Genomic DNA, 20598 nt, shown 5'->3' on the forward strand with positions numbered 1-20598 from the left:
TCACCTGTTCTTTCCCAGGACATCCTTTGAAAAACTGGTGATCAGAAATCGGATCTGAGAGGTATGACTGAAGGAGATTCAGTCGGAGTCCTGTGGGGGGTTCGTTGGTCATTTTAACTCCATTCTGTAAAATTGTGACCGGAAACTAAAGTCGAAGAAAAAGAAAAGTTGGGAAACAGTAGAAAATCACCATCTTCCAAGTCCCATAAATATGTACACCAATTGCTAGAAAATAGGAAACGGGTAATGACTTCAGGACCCAAAGAATTAAGAAGAGAGAGAAAAGACAATAATGCTCCTCACTGCAAGCCCACTTGCACACAATTCTATTAGAGATCCTTACACAAATGGCCCAGGATTTGTCCAGCAAGGGCTACCTTTTCAGATGGATAGCTTGTGAGCCAAAGCCGAAAGGCTGGCTGGCAGGTCTCAACACTAAAATCTTCACATATTTTTTCGAGCATTGGCATCCATGAGACAGCTAGATGGCAGTTTTGCAAGCAAACCCATGTTCCTTCCTCCATGCTTCCTTTGATCATCTTTGCTGCAATTGGCCCTTGGCCTTGCCCCAGTGAGATGGCTTGAAACTTATTTCCAGACATATTTTTATCATTTGCAAATTTCAGAAGACCTAAGAGAACAGGGAAAATTTGTCTAGTTTACTATAAAATATTTTTTTAAATCCTTACCTCCTTAGAATTGATACTGCATAGGAATGGGTCCCCAGGAAGAATAATGGTAAGGACTAGTCAATTGGGATTAAGGGATTTACCCAGGTTACCCAACTAGAAAATGTCTGAGGCCAAATTTGAATCTAGATGAATCCTATCACTAAGCCTGACTCTCAATTTATGGAACCATCTAGTTGCTCCCTACAAAATACTTTTGAAAATGATTAGGTAAACTTGGTTCCAAGCCCACCTGTGATGCTTCTTACTCATAAGTTATAAACAGCTGGTATCTACCACAGGAGAGAAGACCCACATCATCAAAATCACAGATCCTTGATACACTGGCATATTCTAAAATTTATAGAATTCCCCAAAAATACTAAATTCAAAATTATCTTAGTGTTTGGATGTTTGTACATCCATAAACCACTATCACCATTTCCCATAATTATCCAAATGACTGAATCCATTCCTGTGATAATTACTAAGTACTCTTCTCTTTTATCAATGGCAGGATTTGAACCCTGGTCTCCCAATCTCCAAGACTAGTTCCCTATCTACCAGCTTATGCTGTCTCATCTTCTAAAACTTAGATCAATCACATAATCAATCAGAAAGCATTTACATTTAATGTGGACTAGGCATTGAGCTACATTCTAATGATACAAAGAATTAGATAGTCATTGTCCCCAATGAGCTTACATTCTGATGGAGCAGATATCTAGAAGCATGTACAGAATATATATATATATATATGTACACACACACACACACACACACACATATATATATATACATACATACATACATAATGTATGTATTTCCATGACTTCATTTGGTCCTCACATCAACCTTGTAAGTTATATAACAAAAGTGTAATTATCCCTATTTTACACGTGGGAAAACTGAGGCTCAGAAGTAACGTAATGTGAAGATTGGATTTAGCTATTTCCTGATTTTAACAATGAAAATACTTAGTTTAACAAAATCAGGAATGTCTTGGGAACTCTAAATTACTCCACCCTACTTAGACCATACTTTAGGGGAAGGTAAAGTTGCAATCTCCTGATTGAACAATGAAGGTATTTAGTTCTCACCTTATAGTGAACCTAGAGCTTTAAGCTAAGTCTATTTTTGGATCTTAATACAAAAAGGTGTTAAGTGACTATAAAGGTTAAATTAATCACAAAAAAGTCAAGTAACTAACAAAAGGCAAACTTTACAAAGAAGTGTTAAGTAACTCTAAAGATAAAATCTAATCAAAAGAAGATGAGAACTAGGAATGGGCATTTAGAGGAGGAGACACAAGGGTGAAAGGCCTATATATTTGGCTCCCTTGCTGACTCTGGAAAATCCTTATTGGCAGAAATCCTTATTGGCAGTGGAGAATTAGCTGAGATCAGCGTGCTGAGCTTTTGGCATCTTAGCGTGGCTACAAGCTATTGTTCGTTTCAGTGGTATGCTTCTGGCTGAGTTTCCTCCTTTACTTTCCAACTTTATCCTCTTAGAAGCCTCTAATCTTCTTCAGAGACCTCGGGATTTTAGGCAGAGATTTTAAACTCCCCCTGACATAGGCTAGGCAGGAGAAATCCTATATCCTCTTCTCTCCTTCTCCTTAAATTTCTTCCCTCTATATTAATTAAATTACCATAAAATTCCAGATTGACTTGGGTATTTTATTTGGGGACCAATTAAATCTAGATTTTAAGTCACAACCCTAAAATCATCTTTGAGTCACCTGCTCACAGTCACATAACTAATAAGTGTCAGAGTAGGGATATAAACCCAGGTTTTTCCTGACATCAAATCCAGAGCTTTCTACATTTCTCACATTGGAAGATAAGATTCTGTTTGTAAACTCCTTAAGGGTAGGGACTGTCATGCTCACTTGTAGTTGTACAGTGCCAGGCCCACAATAAATATAACTGGTTAAATTAAGCTATTAATTTAAGTAATTAATTTAATTAATTAAATAAGACCTAAATCCTTTTCTGTAAATTTTTTGTTCCTCTGTTCTACCAATGACCAGCTATTTAAGCTTCTTAAGAGTCCCCATACTCACTCCCTGCACTTACTGGCCATGGGATCTGCTCCTGGAGATAGCACAAAGATGAGGGGAATGGTGCAATTTGAGTCTAAATAACTCTTTGCCAAATCAAAAGGTGGAGGTTCAACAAACTTCTTTCCCAGTTTGTCGGTTACATAATTAGTGATAGCTGGACTAATCTGTTTAAAAGAAAAAAGGTAAGAATTAAGCAGTGGTTGACTTCACATAGCCTCTTGTGGAGCTCCAAACAAAGCATCAGATACAAGTTTGGGTTTTTTAAACCCTTACCTACAGACTTAACATCAGTACTATGAATTGGTTCCAAGACAGAAGAAGAGCAGGGGTTAAGTGACTTGCCCTGGGTCCCACTGCTAGAGAACATCTGTACCTGCCCTTCTTTATCTGTGTACAGGTTTCATTCTCCCCAAGTAAGAGGAGGCAATGAGACAGATTAAGAGATAGAGCTTTGGCCTCAGAGTGAAGATGTTCTGAGTTCAGTCCTGCCTCTGATACTTTCTAGCTGTGGGACCAAGGGCTAGTCAGTTGACTCTCTTCTTGTCTTCAACATAGAGATAAAAACTGTCACATAGAGTGCTTTTGAGAAAGGTAGAGGCGTTATCTGGGTTTTGTAAAGATTAAATTTAACTCTCCCCTGATTGTGAAGATTTAAATTGTAACCAAGGCCTATTTTTAGATTTTAATCCCTAAAAGTGTAAACACTCTACTTAACAGTTGAGTATAAAGATCTGACCATTTTAAATTTAATCACCAAAGGTGTGACCCACGTGTGTGATAGTGGATGATGAATCAGAATCAACTGACTGCTTTCTGGACAGTCCTAGAGCACAGTGTCAACTGTAATTGGTAGACATAAAATTAAGGGAAGACACAGGAAGTGACACAAGAGAAAATGTCTTTAAAAGGGAGTGACAACTTCCTGAAAGGAGTTCTATTCTTCATGCTTTCAAAGTGAGGCTGGTGAAGAAGGGCAAAAGGATCTGCGAACTAGATCTGAGACCCTGTTCCTTTAGACTGACATGTGGTGAGGGAATAGCTGACTCTTAACTGCTGGATATTCAGAAGAGACTAACCTCAGGAGAGACTTATCCTCTTGAGGGAGATTCTCTGAGGCCCCTCCAGTTAAGAACTAATTCCCCCTGCCCAGGGGCCAGGAGTATTACTTAGTGTTTAGGCTAGATATCTTTCCTTGTCCTCCCTCTGATTTCTTACTTCACTCTTTCTACATTTTGTAAATAAATTATAAATAAAATCTCTTTGGAATTAATTAAATTCATGGCAACCACACTCTTAAATAATCAAGTCCAACCCTTTTAAAATTAACCCCATTTCCCCCTTACAGTTTCTTTGTATTGTTAGAGAGTTTCCTCACCATCCAGGGAAAGAAATTCATTCATTATTAAACCCCTATTGTGCGCTCAGTATTGTGCTAGATTCCAGAGAAGAAACTAAACATTAATGAGATCTGAGTCCCTGCCCTCATGGAGATTACCATTTAGTGAGAGCATACAAGAAAAGCAGAAAATTATATAAAATATAAAAACATTAGGAAGTTTTAAAAGAATTTTATAGATGTGAATCACAGAGATTGCCTGAACCACCTCTTCTATCAAGATGAAGAAAGAGGTCCAGAGATAGTTATATTACATTGAAACCTCTTGTCTACCTATTCAGTTGATTTTGTCATCACAAAATTTTATTTCTTCATATTGTGACCAACAGGCTAGCAAATATGGTAGTTGGTGCAAGCCTGCCAAGCTATTTTAACAGGGAGATTTCCTAGGCTTCAGGGCAGAGAAGGAAGCTTGAACTCACTCAAAAATGGCACCTCTCCTGAATAATCCCAGAACCCCATAACAACTGTGTTAGGTTGTCACACTGAAGAGAAAGGAAGTACCATGCTAAGAAACAAACACGATTTCTGTTACCTTATCAGGCCTTAAGCAACGGAGCACAATGATCTTTTGCAGCTCATTCAGATTTGTGTCAAATGGTTTGGGAAAAGTAACATTATGTGGTTCTTTACTGTCATAGATTTCACGCCATTCTTTTATATATTTCTGGAAATGATCCCTAAAATAAAAATATGTCCATAGTTATTGATTTCCTTTTATTTGAAAAAATTAATGCAATACTACATTTATCACATATCTTCAAAAGCATCGCTCTGGGTATTGGGCATACAATGACAAAAATGGAACAATTCCTGCCTTTGGAGAGCTTACAGTCTACTAAGGCAAAATAAAGAAAGATTGAGTTTCAAGAGAGAAGAAACATGGGCTCTACAGGATTCTTTTTGAATAGTCATTAACCACTAGCAACATGCAATAACAACCTTTTTTTAATCCCTTACCTTCTGTCTTAGAATCCATACTGTGTATTGGCTCCAAGGCAGAAGAGTGGTAAGGGCTAGGCAATGGGGGTTAAGTGACTTGCCCAGGGTCATACAACTAGAAAATGTCTGAGGTCAAATTTGAACTCATGACCGCCTGTCTCTAGGCCTGCTTCTCAATCCACTGAGTCACCCAGCCACCCTCCATTCAATAACATCTTAGCAGTTACCTGAGTCCTGTAAAGGCTGGGAATTCACTGGCCCTGCATAGTTCCTCCCAACTTTTTTCTTGTAACCAAGAAGGATCAGGGTTTTTCTCAGAGCTCTTAAGTCCAATTCCACCCGTCAAAAGAAACATGAATTCTGACTGTTCGATCTCTTTCCTGGCTCTGTATTTCAAAAGCAAACACCAATGGAGAGACATGTTAGAAAACTACCAAGAACCACACAGGGTGTTCTCTGCATTCTGTCTGTATTCTACATACAACTGGTGAGGTTGGTAAAATACAGACTGTAAAGGAGGGCAGCCTGCAGGCTTCTCAAGGGAGAGAATGGCAAAGAAGCTCTGGAGTTTAGATTTTATCTTTGCTGCTAAGATTTTGTTGATCAGGCTAAGGTGGGGGGTAAAGGGCTGGGGGGAGGGGGAGGCCACTTACAAAAGAAGATTACAGCAGAGCAAAAAAGAGAAAAGCAGCTTGTCTTTCTCAAACAGGGACCGGCACACATTGCAATACAAGTTGTAGGTGAAGTGGTCATTTAAGTACCGGAGGCGTTTCTCCAAAATCTTGGATCGGTTACTGAAATGATGGGGGCAAAAGAAGATGGGAAATTAGGGTAAGACCAGAAAAAGAATTGAGGCTAAGAAAACATTAATGATTGAATTTTCAGAGCCACAAACATTTGAAAAGCAAGATAAAACCCCCATTATCTAAGCTGCTTCACAATGGCCTGCTAATAATTCTTCAACCCAATGGCCAGACTGAAATAAATGAACAGTTCTGTACTTGATGGAAAGACCCAGAGGAAATGCAAAGAAGAAAGAGATAGTCTGTTTGAGGAGATGCCGCAGGTACATGTGATATGATAACTCTCAACAAGGTGACTTAATCCCCAATAGCAGGGAGAGACAGAGACAGATAGCCATCCATGGGAAAGAGCAAGAGAGGAAGAGAAAGAAGGAAAGGCAAGAGACAGAAAAAGACAGACTTTTAGCTAGAGAAAAACCTAGGGAAACTCAGAAGTATGGAATAAGAGTTATATCTCAAAAGATAAGGAGATTTGGAGCCATGAGAGAAAGGAAAAGATATTACAGGACAAGGTGGGAAAATAAGAGAATGGATCTTAGGAACAGTTTGAAGGAAAAAAAAAAACAAACAAAACTTGTTGACTGATGCCAAGGGCAATGCCACCCCTACTTCTTCTCTCTCTATCTAAAATCTCAGCCTTCAAGACCCAGCTCACAACCCACCTCCATTCTAAGGTCTTGGATGGCTCGGTTTCAAGTTAACCATCTCTCTTTTAAACTTCTCTTCCAAAAGTCATCTGTATAATTGAACAGATGATGCCACACAGCCTCATGATTCTAGGGGCAAGAGATGGCCAAAGAATTCCAAAGGAGTGGGATGGGAGAGTAGAGGAAACAACAGATGAGTTGGATTTTAGGAAGGCCAGATAGATGATCCTGCTTCTTTAAATCCACCTCTGTGGTTTTACCTTGTTGGAGACAGCCTCATTTAGTCCTAAAGATCTTCTGTGTTCAAGAACAGATAGCTTTCAGGCAGATGAAAGCGATGGCACTTCCTTGGGGCAGGGGCAAGGGACGAATGAGATCTTAGAAGCAAAGCAGGAAGATTTTTGTCCCTTCGGGGGCTGAGGTTGGAGGCCCTGGACTCCAAAAAGCTGGCTACTTGAAATGTGGGACTGGGGTTCAGGAAGCAGTTTCCAGCTAGGTATGAAGCCTGGGCAGAGCTGCTGGCCGTGGTGCTGATATGACCATCCACACACACACCCCTGCCCAGAGTGCAGAGAGGGAGCAGCACAGTCTGGGGGCACTGCTGAGAGTTGTTCAGGAAGCAGGGCAGGGTATCTCACACCAGAACCAGCCAGGGAATTCTGTTGCTTGCTGGTCATCCTCCAGCTTCTCGCCTCCCCACTGCCCCCACCACCCTGCCTGCTGAGAGTCCCTTCAGCATGTAGAGGGATGCAGATACTTCGCAGGACCCTAGTGGGGCTGCCTTTTCCTCTCCTGGCCAGGCATGGTGGCCACTGGTCCAGGGTTCAGGTGAGTACAGGGGGAGGGAGGCAGCTGAGCTGAGAAAGGTCTGAAAGTCTGCATGGACTGCCAGCTTGCTAGGAATTAACAATGTGACACAGGAGCCAAGACTGTGAGTGTGCTCTTCGACTTGACTAAGAGGGGCCAAGGATCCAGGGGTTCCTTCCATCGTGAATAATCCTAAGCAAGAAGCCTCACTCTGAGGAGTCCATAGGCTTCACCAGACAACTAGCGGGGTGCAGGGTACATCAGAGTAAAGAACTCTTAAACCAGAAGGCTCTTGTCTCCTTTGGTAGTGAAATGCTATGATTCTGTGGGCTTAGCAGAGCAGGTTTACATCCCCCACTGGTCGTACATATGGTGTAAGGGGCGGGGGTGGTACAGAGATGAGGAGGCAGGGTGGAGGAGGAGGAACCAGGTGGAAGAAAGCCTGATAGTGGTCTGGGCTAGCTGGACTCCTGGAAGCATCAGTAAATGACCTGGGATACAAGCTGGATCTCAAGCCAATCTATCCCATCAGAGTTAGGGCTTTCCAAGGCAGAACCAGCACCTCCTGCTGTAGAGAGAAAACCAGCCACCCTAAGGACAACAGATAAGACGTACAAGGGACAGAGTTCGGAGAGAAATCGGATTAGGAGACCTTAGAAAATGGCCACATTGGGAGATGAGAAGACAGAGGGAAGCCAGCAAAGGATCTAATACTCTATCAGTAACTTCAAACACAGAAAGTGGGAAATTATACCTAGAAAGAACAAATGGAGGCAGGGGGAGGGGGGAATGATGCTTACCTATCATGAATAGAGTTGATATAAAGGTTAACAAACCAGGTGAGTGAATACTGGTACATGGGATCAATGTTAGCCAGGTCTGCAATGCTAAAGAATAAGACTGATGAATGCTTAGCAATGGGTCGGTAGCCTTCTCTTGACTCTGCGATTTTTATTTCTGTTTTCTCTGCAATCTAAGAAAGTAAATGGAAAAAGTTTATTAAATTTCTGAAACAATCTTTTTATGGAATGTGTTTTCCTCAGGAATTCATAGGAAATTTAGGAATTTTCAAAAAAAATCAGACTTTCAGAGTCGAAGGGGACTTTGGAGATCATCTATTTAGAGCTGGTAGGGACCTTGGAGGTTGTCAAGTCCAACCCCTTCATAGTCCAGATAAGGAAATAGTGGCACAAAGTGATTAATTCACTTGCCTGGGATCGTACAACTAGTCTCTAAGGCAGGATTTGAACCTGTCTTCCTAGCTCTAAATTCAATGATTTTTCGACCAGTTAGGCTAGTCTCACTCATACTAGAACCTTTCAATAGCATTCCCAGCAATCCTAAGGCAGCTTGTTCCAATTTGGATTGGCTCTAATTTGTAGAAAGCTTTTCTTTTCTAGCCTCAGCCACTTCCTAGCTGTGTGACCCTGGGCAAGTCACTTGACCCTTATTGCCTAGCCCTTACCACTCTTCTGCCTTGGAGCCAATGCACAGTATTGACTCCAAGACTGAAGGTAAGGGTTTAAAAAAAAAGAAAGCTTTTCTTTTAGAAACCTGAAATCTGCAAAATAGCATTATTAATAACAACTAACATTTCTATAGCATTTACTGTGTGCCAGGCACTGTGCTGAATACATTTCAAATATTATCTCCTTTGATCATTACAATGACCTGAGAGATAGGTTAGCACCTAATCTAATAGCACAAATTTTACAGATGAGAAAACTAAGGCAGAAGAGATTAAGTGAGTTATCCAGGATCAAGCCACTAGTATGGGTCAAAGGCAGGATTTGAACTCTGGTTCCCCTGTCTCCAATGCCAGTCCTCTTTTGGTTTCATCTAAATGGGGAGTTCTAATGGAACTCCCCATTTCATAGATTTATAGATACCCTTTTTGTCAGCTTAATTGTTTGTTTTCTTGTTTCTCTTTTTACCTGCTGTTTCTTTGAGATCTCATTGGACATCAATTTCGCAGAATCCAAAACCTTGATGGCACTTTCATCCTCCAGAATGTTCCCTTCTGAGGAAGACAGTGTCTCTAGAATCCTGCTCTCTATATCATGCAGCTGTTTCTTGTTGGCAGCCGACTGGAGAATGAGAGCATTTCTCTCTTCCTCTAATTCTGGTCTAACAAAAGAGAAGCATCTCCTTTAGGAAGTAGGCTCTCCAGCCATCAAATGTGCATTTTGTAACACAATTCATAAACTTCATGGAGTAAGGAAACTTAAAGGAATGAAAATCAATCTGGAGAAAAGGGAGGATTAAAAGCAACCACATAGCTTAACTCTCCCAACATTCCCATCTAGACAACTTTAAAATAACACCTCAAATCAAATTTTGAAGCAAGAAAGCCAACCAAATGTCAGAGGGAGGCATTCTTCTGGCCTAAGATGACTTAGGAGGTCAGCAAGAGAAGTTTGGGACATTGGAGTAGAGTCTGGAGCCCACACCTGTGGCAGCAGCAACAGAGACCACAGAAGCAACAGTAGCTTCTGGAGCTCACAGTGCAGAGATTAAGAGGATAAGTCAATTAGTCAGAGAGAGGTGACAGGGTACCCCTTGCTGGCACTGGGTGCAGCTAGTTGTTGATTGGAAACTCTACTGGCTATAAGCAGTTCTGGGTCATAGTCCAGGATGGCTGCAAGGGACCAAAATAGTCTTTCCTGGGTAAAGACCAGAGTGCCAAACAAAAGAGCACTGACCATCCCTCTTCCAGAATCACACTCCTTTGGAAGCACTGGAAATTTGCAGAATGCCAGACCTAGCTCTGAAAACACAGTATGAAAAAGCCTGAAGTTTGGCACAATGCCTCCTCACCCCGGGTGGGCAGAGCTCAACTTGAACATAAAGTTCAAAATCAAGAAATGGGCTGGAAAATGAGTAAACCACAAAAAAGAATTTGACCCTAAAAAGCTACTTTGGGACAACTAAGTGGCTCATTGAATAGAGAGTCAAGCATACAGATTTGGTCTCAGACATTTCCTAGCTGGTATGACCCTAGGCAAGTCACTTAGTTTCAATTGCCTAGCCCTCATCTCTCTTCTGTCTTGGAACTAAAACTTAGTATTAATTCCAAGACAGAAGGTTTGTGTTTAAAAGAAAAAAAAGTTAATTTTGGTGTCAGGGAAGATCAATACATAAACTCAGAAGAAGATAATAAAAAAGTGCAAAGAAAAGTGCTAACTGGGCCCACGTCCAACAATAATTTCTGGAATATTTAAAGCAGGAAGATTGGTTGAGAAAAAATGGAAAAAGAAATAAGAGTGATGTAAGAAAATATGAAAGAAAATTTAGAGCTTGGTAAAAGAGGCACACAAAAAAAATGGAGAAAAAACTCTTTAAAAAAACCATAATTGGCCCAATAGTAAAACAGGCACAAAACTTCACAGAAGAAAAGACCTCTTTTTAAAAAAATTGACCAAATGGAAAAAGTGGTTAAAAATTTCACTGAAAAAAATGATGTCCTGAAAATCAGAATTGGGTGAGTAGAAGTTGATTCCTTGAGACATCAAGAAACAATACAAAGTCAAATGAATAAAAAAAAGAAAAGAAATATGAAATATTTCATTGGAAACCCAACTAATCTGGAAAATAGATCAAGGACAGATGATTTAAGAATTATTAGACTATCTGAAAGCCATCACCAAAGAAAGAGCCTAGACATCATATTATAAGAAATTACCAAGGAAAACTGCCCCAAATTCTTAAATGGAGAGGGCAAAACAGAAATTAAAAGAATATACCAGTTACCTCCTAAGAGATATTCCAAAATGAAAATTCTCAGGAATATTACAGTCAAATTCCAGAGTTCACAGTCAACGATAAAATACTTCAACAAGGCAAAAAAATAATAATAATTCAAATACTATGTAGCCACAGTCACATGAGATTTAGCAACTTCTACATTAAACGAAGGTCTTAGGATAAAAGGAGCTAGCATTATAATTGTGGAGGATGGTTATTTAACAAAATAGAAGACTTCCAGGTATTCTTGAAGAAAAGACTAGAGCTGAACAGAAAATATGACATTCAAACATAAGACTCGAGAGAAGCAAAAGGTAAACATGAAAGAGTAATGATAAGGGCCTCCATTAAGTTAAACTGCTGGCATTTCTATATGGAGAGATGATATATGTAACTCCTAAAAACATTATTATCATTATTAGAGCAATTCAAAAGAGATGGCATAGAGAGAGGGCATGGATGTGAGTCAAGTATGTTGGAATCATCACCCAAAAAAAATGAAGAGGTGAGAAAGAGGGGCAGCACTAAGTGAAGAGGGAAAAAGGAGAGAAAAAGGAGGAAAATTTCTCACATAAAAGAGGCACAAAAGGAAGAATATTTACAATGGAGAGGAAATGCGGGCATAATAGCCAATGCTTGAACCTCAGTCTCATCAGAATTGATTCAAAGAGTATCTATATAAAGAATATCTATATACTCAACTGGATATAGAAATAAAGGAAAATAGGAGGGCAAGTGGACAAAAGGAAGTAAGTGGAGAGATAAGAGTGGCAATGTTCAAAAGCAAAACATACTTTGGAAAAGGGACAGGATAAAAAGAGAAGATACAGAAGAAAATGGGATGGAGGAAAACACACAATTATAACTGTTGATGTGAATGGGATGAGCTCATCCACCAAAGTGAAACAGATAGTAGGATGGATTAGAAACTAGAATCCAACAATATGGTGTTTACAAGAAACACTCTTGATACACAGTTAAAACAAGGGCCTTGAGCAAAATCTAGTATGCTTCAGTTGAACTTTAAAAAAGTAGGAGTGGCAATTATGATCTTAAAGCAAAAACAAAAATAGATCTAATTTTAAAAGATAATCAGGAAAATTTGTGCTAAAAGGTACCTTAGACAATAAAATAATACCAAAATCTCTTACAGCAAGTTTATCTGACAAAACTCTCATTTCTCAAATACATGCTGAGTATAGAGTAGAGTCCAATTTATAAAAATAAAAGCCATTCCCTAATTGATAAATGGTCAAAGGATATGAACAGGGGTCTTCAGAAGAAGAAATCAAAGCTATCTTTAGTCATAGGAAAAAAATGCTCTAAATCACTATTAAAGAAAAACAAAACAACTTTGAGGTACCACCTCATATCTATCAGAAATGACAAAGGCAGAAGGGGATGAGGAAAAATATGCACTCTAATGAACTGTTGGCAGAGTGGTAAACTGGTCTAACCATTCCAAAGAACAATTTGGAATTAGGCCCAAAAAGCTATCATACCATGCATACTCTGCCTCAACTCTACTACTTTGACTACTACAAGAGATCAAAGGAAAAAGAAAAAGATCCAAATGTATATAAGTTTTTTATAGCAGCTCTTTTTGTGGTGGCAAAGAATTGGAAATGAAGGGGATGCTCATCACTTAGGGAATGGCTGAACCAGTAGCAGTATTTAACTGGGATGGAATACTATTATGCTATAAGAAATAATCAAGGGAGTAGTTTGAGAAAAAATATGGCAAGGTCTCTATGAACTGATGCAAAGTGAATGAGAACTGGAAGATAATTGTGCAATAATAACAACAATGATATGATGATCAACTGTAAAAGATTTTACTTTAATCAATACAATGATCAAAGACAATTTCAAGGGACTCATGATGATGAAAAGGCTATCCTGATCCAGAAAGAAAACTGGTGAACTCTTAGTGCAAATTAAAGTATAATTTTATCACTTTCTTTATTTTTCTTGATTTTTAACTATATAACTAATATAGAAATTCATGATTTCTCATAATTGATACCATATTGCTTGTCTTCTTGGTGGGTGAGAGAGAAGTGGAAGGGAATGAGATAATTTGTAACTCATAATTTAAAAGGAAAAATGCTAAAAAGTAAATAATAAATTAAAATATATTAAAATAATAATGATAATTTAGAAAACCTTAATGGAGTGCAAACTAAAAGACCTCAGGAGCCTTTGGTATGTTTGACCAAAGGAGTTTAGATAGAAACTAAATTGAATTTCTAAATTTCCCTTAAAGTACATTTCTAAAAGATACACAAAAGCAATTTATACCTATATGTTAGATTTTTATAAAAAAAGGTGGAAAACAAAATATAAGTGGAACAGAATCAGAAAAGTCTTATCACTCCCTGGTTATGTTACTACTATATCTCAAATAGATCTTTCCCCATCTATCTGAGAATCTTGGCATGACAATGGATTTTCCTAATTGATCCTTTAAGATGTAAGACTCCTATTTAAACCATGTAGCTAGATAATATACCAAATACAAACCACTCAAGCATAACCCATTATTTTATGGCATTTTGTATTATAGGGTTGTCTTGAACTTCATCAAATTTACTAGAAGAACCAAAGACAGCCTTATCTATAGTATGGTTTCATGGCATGGACTCCTTGGACAATCACAATTTCAATTTCAATTCTAGGATCATAACTCTGGAACTGGAAAGAACCTCAGATGTTTAATTGGTCTAACCCCCTTATATTACCAAGAAAGGACCACAGAGATTAAGTGTCTTACTCAATATATCAAAGATAATAAGGGTCCAAGAAATAATTTGAATCCAGGTCTTTAGACTTCATAGCCAATGTTCTTTCCACTATATTATAATGTATAAGACTGTGTTATGTGCTTGGGATATAAAGGTTTTTTAGAAAGACCCAACCTTAAGGCACTTATAGCCTACCTATATCTCCTCTGCACAGACAGTTAAAAGCAAACTCAATTGAGGAGAGAGAATCAACCACTAGGAGGATGATAGGGCTCATATAGGTGATAGCTTTAAAGGCAGAGAGGCAGCGATAAGGGTATGGAGGGAAAGCATCCCAGGAGAGGGAGAGGGACTTGGAACAAAGACATGCCATAGATGATAATGAATGTGATGGAATACTACTTTGTGATAAGAAAGGATGAGCAGGATGGTTTCAGAGAAACCTGGGAGACAATGATCAGCTGTGAAAAGATGAGGATGATCTATGGCAATTCCAAAGGACCTCAGATGAAAAATACTCTCCACCTCCAGATGGACTCTGATGGCACACTGAAGCAGACTTTTTCATTTTCTTTATCTTGCTTTATTGTAACATGGCTAATATAGAAATATGTTTTGGGAGTCAAGATGGCGGCCTAGAAGGAGCAGAAGTTCAGACCACTGAATACCCTTCCTTACCAATCACAAACTGAATGATCCTAGGGGACTGAAAAGCAAACCTAACAACAAGACAGAGCCGGGGAACCCTCCTGCTGGACTCAATTCAAAAGGTATGCCCCCTGAAAATACAGAATCCGAGAACACTCGGGTTTAAGGGGAAGGGAGAAGGAAGGTGCCAGGACTCCTCCCTCCCCCCCCCCCCCCGTCCACCCAGAGCACTGAGACTCCAGCGGCAGTAGGAACTTCTGGGCAGGCAAAGGTGCTGGTTTGGAGGGTGTACCTTATGGGCAGGGCTGTGCCAAGTTCAGAGCATCGAACACAGAGGTGGGAAAGTTGCTAAAGAGGGACCATAAACCTGGCAGCCTGGCCAGAGCTGTGGAGATCCTCCATATTTGCTCCAGCCTTCCAGGAGGTTTTGGACTCAGGGCACACCCAAGCTGAACTTAATCCCATCAAAAGTCTTCAGAACTCAGGGAAGGCCAGGCTCCACACCCCTCCTCATTGACTGCTGGACTTTAATCCAATCAAAAGCCTCCAGAGGACAGGGAAGCTCAAACCCCCAACAACATTCCCCAAGAGACTGCACTGAGAGATCTTCTGTCAAAGCTCCAAGAGAAGAGACTGACAGAAGCCCCAAAAAACAAAAAAAAATGAGAGGAGCAAGAGTACAGACAAATATGGGGAGCAAAGAAGGGGAGAATATGAGCAAACAACAGAAAAAGAAGAAAGAAAAGAAAAGTACAATAGATAGCTTCTATACAGCAAACGGAACAGAGGGGAAGGCATCAGCAAACAATAAATCAGAAATCCCAATGAATTGTATACAGACTGTGGAAGAACTCAAAATGCAATTCAAAACACAATTAAGAGAGGTTGAAGACAACTTTAACAGCAAGATAAGTCATCTGGAAACAGAAAACAGTGTCTTGAAAGCCAAAATCAATCAGCTGGAAAATGAGGCAAAGGAGATGAAAGATGACCTTCAAAGAAAATCAGACCAGAAGGAAAAGGATTGCCAAAAAGCCAGAGATGAAATCCAGTCTTTAAGAACCAGAATACAACAACTGGAATTAAGTGACCTCACAAGGCAGCAGGACACTATAAAACAAAACCAAAAGAATGAAAAAATTGAGGAAAATATGAAGCATCTCATTCATAAAACAGAGGATTTAGAAAATCGTTCGAGGAGAGACAATTTAAGAATCATTGGTCTACCAGAAGACCATGACAAAAGAAAAAGCCTGGACATAATACTATAGGAAATTATTCAAGAAAACTGCCCCAATATCCCAGAACAAGAGGGAAAAGTGGAGATTGAAAGAATCCACAGATCAACTCCTGTACTTAATCCCAGGAATGTTATAGCCAAATTCAAGAACTATCAGACCAAAGAAAAGATATTACAAGCTGCCAAGAAGAAGTCATTCAGATACCATGGAACCACAGTGAGGATAACACAGGATCTGACTGCATCCAGGACACTGAAGGACCAAAAGGCATGGAATATGATATTCCTGAAAGCAAGAAAACTAGGTCTACAACCAAGAATCAACTACCCAGCAAAACTGAATATATTCTTACTGGGGAAAGTATGGTAATTCAACAAAATAGAAGAATTCCAAGAATTTTTAAAGAAAAGACCACACCTGAACAGAAAATTTGATGTCCAAGCACAGAACTCAAGAGAATCATCAAAAGGTAATTTAAAAAGAGGGGGAAAAGAAAAACAAAACAACAACAACAAAAATTTTAAGAGACTCAATAAGTTAAAATGATATGTATCCCTATAGAAAAAAGGTCATTGTTAACTCTTAAAATCTGTCGCTATCACCTTGGCAGCTAGAAGAATTACACTTAGAGGGAACAGTTGCAAACTGTATAGGATGAAATGACAAGACATAAATAGGTATATAGATATATGCATGCATAAATACATATACGTGTGTGTGTGTATATATATATATATATATATACAACTAGAGCTATAAAAGGGTTAAAAAAGAGAGGTTAATACTAAAAGAAATGGGAAAAGAAACAAATGGGGGTAAATTTATATGTCACAAAGAAGCTCATGGTGGGAGGGGAGAGAACATCAATACACTGGAAGGGTAAGGGGTTAGAGATAGGAAATACTCAACTCTTACATACTTTGAAAGTGACCCAAATAGGGAAGAACAATCCAATCCATTGGGGCAGCGAATAGATTTGTGCCCTATAGGGGAGTAGAAGGCTAACAAACGACTGGTGGGGAGGGAAGCAGTACAAGGGAGGGAGAGGGTGGGGGGGATAATTTTAGAAAGACTACAGGGAAAATAAGGGGGTATAAGAATGGAGGGGGTAGAAAGGGAAGTAAAATAAGGATGGGAACTAGGGGGATTGATTGAAAACAAACATCGGTGTAGAAGGAAATAGTGAAAGAAGAAAAGGCACGACCAGGAGTAGAAATCAAAATGCCAGGAAATACACAGCTAGTAAACATAACTCTGAATGTGAATGGAATGAACTCACCCATAAAATGCAAGCAAATAGCAGAGTGGATTAGAATCCAAAACCCTACCATATGCTGTTTAAAAGAAACACACATGAGGAAGGTAAATACACATAAGGGGAAAGTAAGAGGATGGAGACAAATCCATTGGGCATCAACTGATAAAAAGAAGGCAGGAGTCGCAATCATGATATCTGACAAAGCCAAAGTAAAAATAAATTTAGTTAAAAGAGATAGGGAAGGTAATTACATCCTGATAAAAGTCAGTATAGACAATGAGGAAATATCTGTACTCAACATGTATGCACCAAATGGCAGAGCATCCAGATTTCTAAAGGAGAAATTAGGGGAGGTCAAGGATGAAATAGATAGAAAAACTATACTAGTGGGAGACCTGAACCTTCCTCTATCCAAACTAGATAAATCAAACCAAAAAATAAATAAGAAAGAGGTATGAGAAGTGAATGAAATTTTAGGAAAATTAGAGTTAGTAAACATGTGGAGAAAAATAAATAAGGACAAAAAGGAATATACCTCCTTCTCAGCAGTACATGGTACATTTACAAAAATTGACCATGTATTAGGGCATAAAAACATTGCAAATGAGTGCAAAAGAGCAAAAATAATAAATGCAACCTTCTCAGATCACAATGCAATGAAAATAATAATTAGTAAGGGTATGTGGAGAGGTAAATCAAAAATTAATTAGAAATTAAACAATATGATTCTCCAAAACTGGTTAAAGAACAAATCATAGAAACAATTAATAACTTCATTGAAGAAAATGATGATGATGAGACATCCTTTCAAAACCTATGGGATGCAGCCAAAGCAGTACTCAGGGGGAAATTTATATCCTTGAGTTCATATATTAACAAATTGGGGAGGGCAGAGGTCAATGAATTGGGCATGCAAATTAAAAAATTAGAAAGTGAACGAATTAAAAATCCTCAGATGAAGACTAAATTAGAGATCCTAAAAATCAAAGGAGAAATTAATAAAATTGCAAGTCAAAGAACTATTGATTTAATAAATAATACTACAAGCTGGTACTTTGAAAAAACAAATAAAATAGACAAAGTACTAGTCAGTCTAATTAAAAAAAAGGAAAGAAAAAAACTAAATTGACAGTATCCAAGATGAAAAGGGAGACTTCACCTCTAATGAAGAGGAAATTAAGGCAATCATTAAAAACTATTATGCCCAATTATATGGAAACAAATATAGCAATCTAGATGATATGGATGAATACTTACAAAAATATAAATTGCCTAGACTAACAGAGGAAGAAATAAATTACCTAAACAACCCCATATCAGAAAAAGAAATTGAACAAGCCATCAAAGAACTTCCTAAGAAAAAATCCCCAAGTCCAGATGGATTCACAAATGAATTCTATCAAACATTCAAAGAACAACTAATCCCAATATTATACAAACTATTTGACAGAATAAGCAAAGAAGGAGTGCTACCAAATTCATTTTATGACACAAACATGGTACTGATCTCAAAGCCAGGCAGGTCAAAAACAAATAAAGAAAACTATACACCAATCTCTTTAATGAATATAGATGCAAAAATCTTAAACAGGATACTTGCAAAAAGACTCCAGCAAGTCATCACAAGGGTTATTCACTATGACCAGGTAGGATTCATACCAGGAATGCAAGGATGGTTCAATATTAGGAAAACCATCCACATAATTGACCATATTAACAAGCAAACTGACAAAAATCACATGATTATCTCAATAGATGCAGAAAAACCTTTGATAAAATACAACACCCATTCCTATTGAAAACACTAGAAAGTATAGGAATAGAAGGGCCTTTTCTAAAAATAATAAATCGTATATATCTGAAACCATCAGCAAACATCATCTGCAATGGGGATAAACTCGAAGCCTTCCCAATAAGATCAAGAGTGAAACAAGTATTCCCATTATCACCCCTATTATTTAACATTGTACTAGAAACACTAGCAGTAGCAATTAGAGAAGAAAAAGAAAAAGAAATTGAAGGTATTAAAATTGGCCATGAGGAGACCAAGCTATCACTTTTTGTGGATGATATGATGGTCTACTTAAAGAATCCTAGAGAATCAACCAAAAAGCTAGTCGAAATAATCTACAACTTTAGCAAAGTTGCAGGATACAAAATAAACCCACATAAGTCATCGGCATTTCTATATATTTCCAACCCATCTCAGCAGCAAGAATTAGAAAGAGAAATTCCATTTAAAATCACCCTAGACAATATAAAATACTTGGGAATCTCTTTGCCAAGACAAACACAGGAACTATATGAACAAACTACAAAACACTCTCCACACGATTAAAACTAGATCTAAACAATTGGAAAAACATTGATTGCTCATGGGTGGGACGAGCTAACATTAAAAAAAAATGACAATCCTACCCAAATTAATTTACTTATTTAGTGCCATACCCATTGAACTACCAAAAAACTTCTTTACTGACATAGAAAAAAACATAACAGTGTTCATTTGGAAGAACAAAAGATCAAGGATATCCAGGGAAATCATGGAAAAAAATGCAAAGGAAGGACGACTTGCAGTCCCAGATCTCAAACTATACTATAAAGCAGTGGTTATCAAAACAATTTGGTACTGGCTAAGAGATAGAAAGGAGTATCAGTGGAATAGACAGGGTAAATGACTTCAGCAGGACAGTCTATGATAAACCCAAAGATCCCAGTTTTGGGGACCAAAACCCACTTTTTGATAAAAAAAAAACTGCTGGGAAAAATGGAAGACAGTATGGGAGAGATTAGGTTTGGATCAACATCTCACACCCAACACCAAGATAAACTCAGAATGGGTGAATGACCTGAATATAACGAAGGAAACTATAAGCAAATTAGGCAAACACAGAATAGTATACTTGTCAGATCTTTGGGAAAGGAAAGACTTTAAACCAAGCAAGAGCTAGAAAAAAATCACAAAATGTAAAATCAATAATTTTGATTACATCAAATTAAAAAGTTTTTGTACAAACAAAACTAATGCATCCAAAATTAGAAGGGAAGCAACAAATTGGGAAACAATCTTCATTACAAAAACCTCTAACAAAGGTCTAATTACTCAAATTTATAAAGAACTAAACCAATTGTACAAAAAATCAAGCCATTCTCCAATGGACAAATGGACAAGGGACATGAATAGGCAATTTTCAGTTAAAGAAATCAAAACTATCAATAAGCACATGAAAAAGTGTTATAAATCTCTGATAATCAGAAAAATGCAAATCAAAACAACTCTGAGGTATCACTTCACACTTCACACTGGCTAACATGACAGCAAAGGAAATTAATGAATGCTGGAGGGGATGTGGCAAAGTCGGGACATTAATTCATTGCTGGTGGAGTTGTGAATTGATCCAACCATTCTGGAAGGCAATTTGGAACTATGCCCAAAGGGCACTAAAAGACTGTCTGCCATTTGATTCAGCCATAGCACTGCTGGGGTTGTACCCCAAAGAGATCATAAGGAAAAAGACTTGTACAAAAATATTCTTAGCTGCGCTCTTTGTGGTGGCCAAAAATTGGAAAAGGAGGGGATGCCCTTCAGTTGGGGAATGGCTGAACAAATTGTGGTATGTGTTGGTGATGGAATA

General features: G+C 38.3%; 1 protein-coding gene across 2 annotated transcripts in view; it reads right to left on the reverse strand.

Annotated features, from left to right (window-relative positions):
* Positions 1 to 20598, reverse strand: part of DNAH12 (dynein axonemal heavy chain 12) — a 182034-nt gene that overhangs the window by 14853 nt on the left and 146583 nt on the right. For both annotated transcript variants that reach the window (XM_056804277.1, XM_056804276.1), the window contains exons 58-65: positions 9263 to 9455; positions 8129 to 8301; positions 5725 to 5865; positions 5299 to 5457; positions 4665 to 4809; positions 2747 to 2897; positions 378 to 631; positions 5 to 145 (exon numbers count right to left, since the gene is read on the reverse strand). In XM_056804277.1, coding sequence (XP_056660255.1) covers positions 5 to 145; positions 378 to 631; positions 2747 to 2897; positions 4665 to 4809; positions 5299 to 5457; positions 5725 to 5865; positions 8129 to 8301; positions 9263 to 9455 — 1357 coding nt within the window. The remainder of the gene's footprint in view (positions 1 to 4; positions 146 to 377; positions 632 to 2746; positions 2898 to 4664; positions 4810 to 5298; positions 5458 to 5724; positions 5866 to 8128; positions 8302 to 9262; positions 9456 to 20598) is intronic.

Source organism: Monodelphis domestica, chromosome 7 (genome assembly GCF_027887165.1).
Source record: "Monodelphis domestica isolate mMonDom1 chromosome 7, mMonDom1.pri, whole genome shotgun sequence".
In the NCBI taxonomy this organism is placed as follows: domain Eukaryota; kingdom Metazoa; phylum Chordata; class Mammalia; order Didelphimorphia; family Didelphidae; genus Monodelphis; species Monodelphis domestica.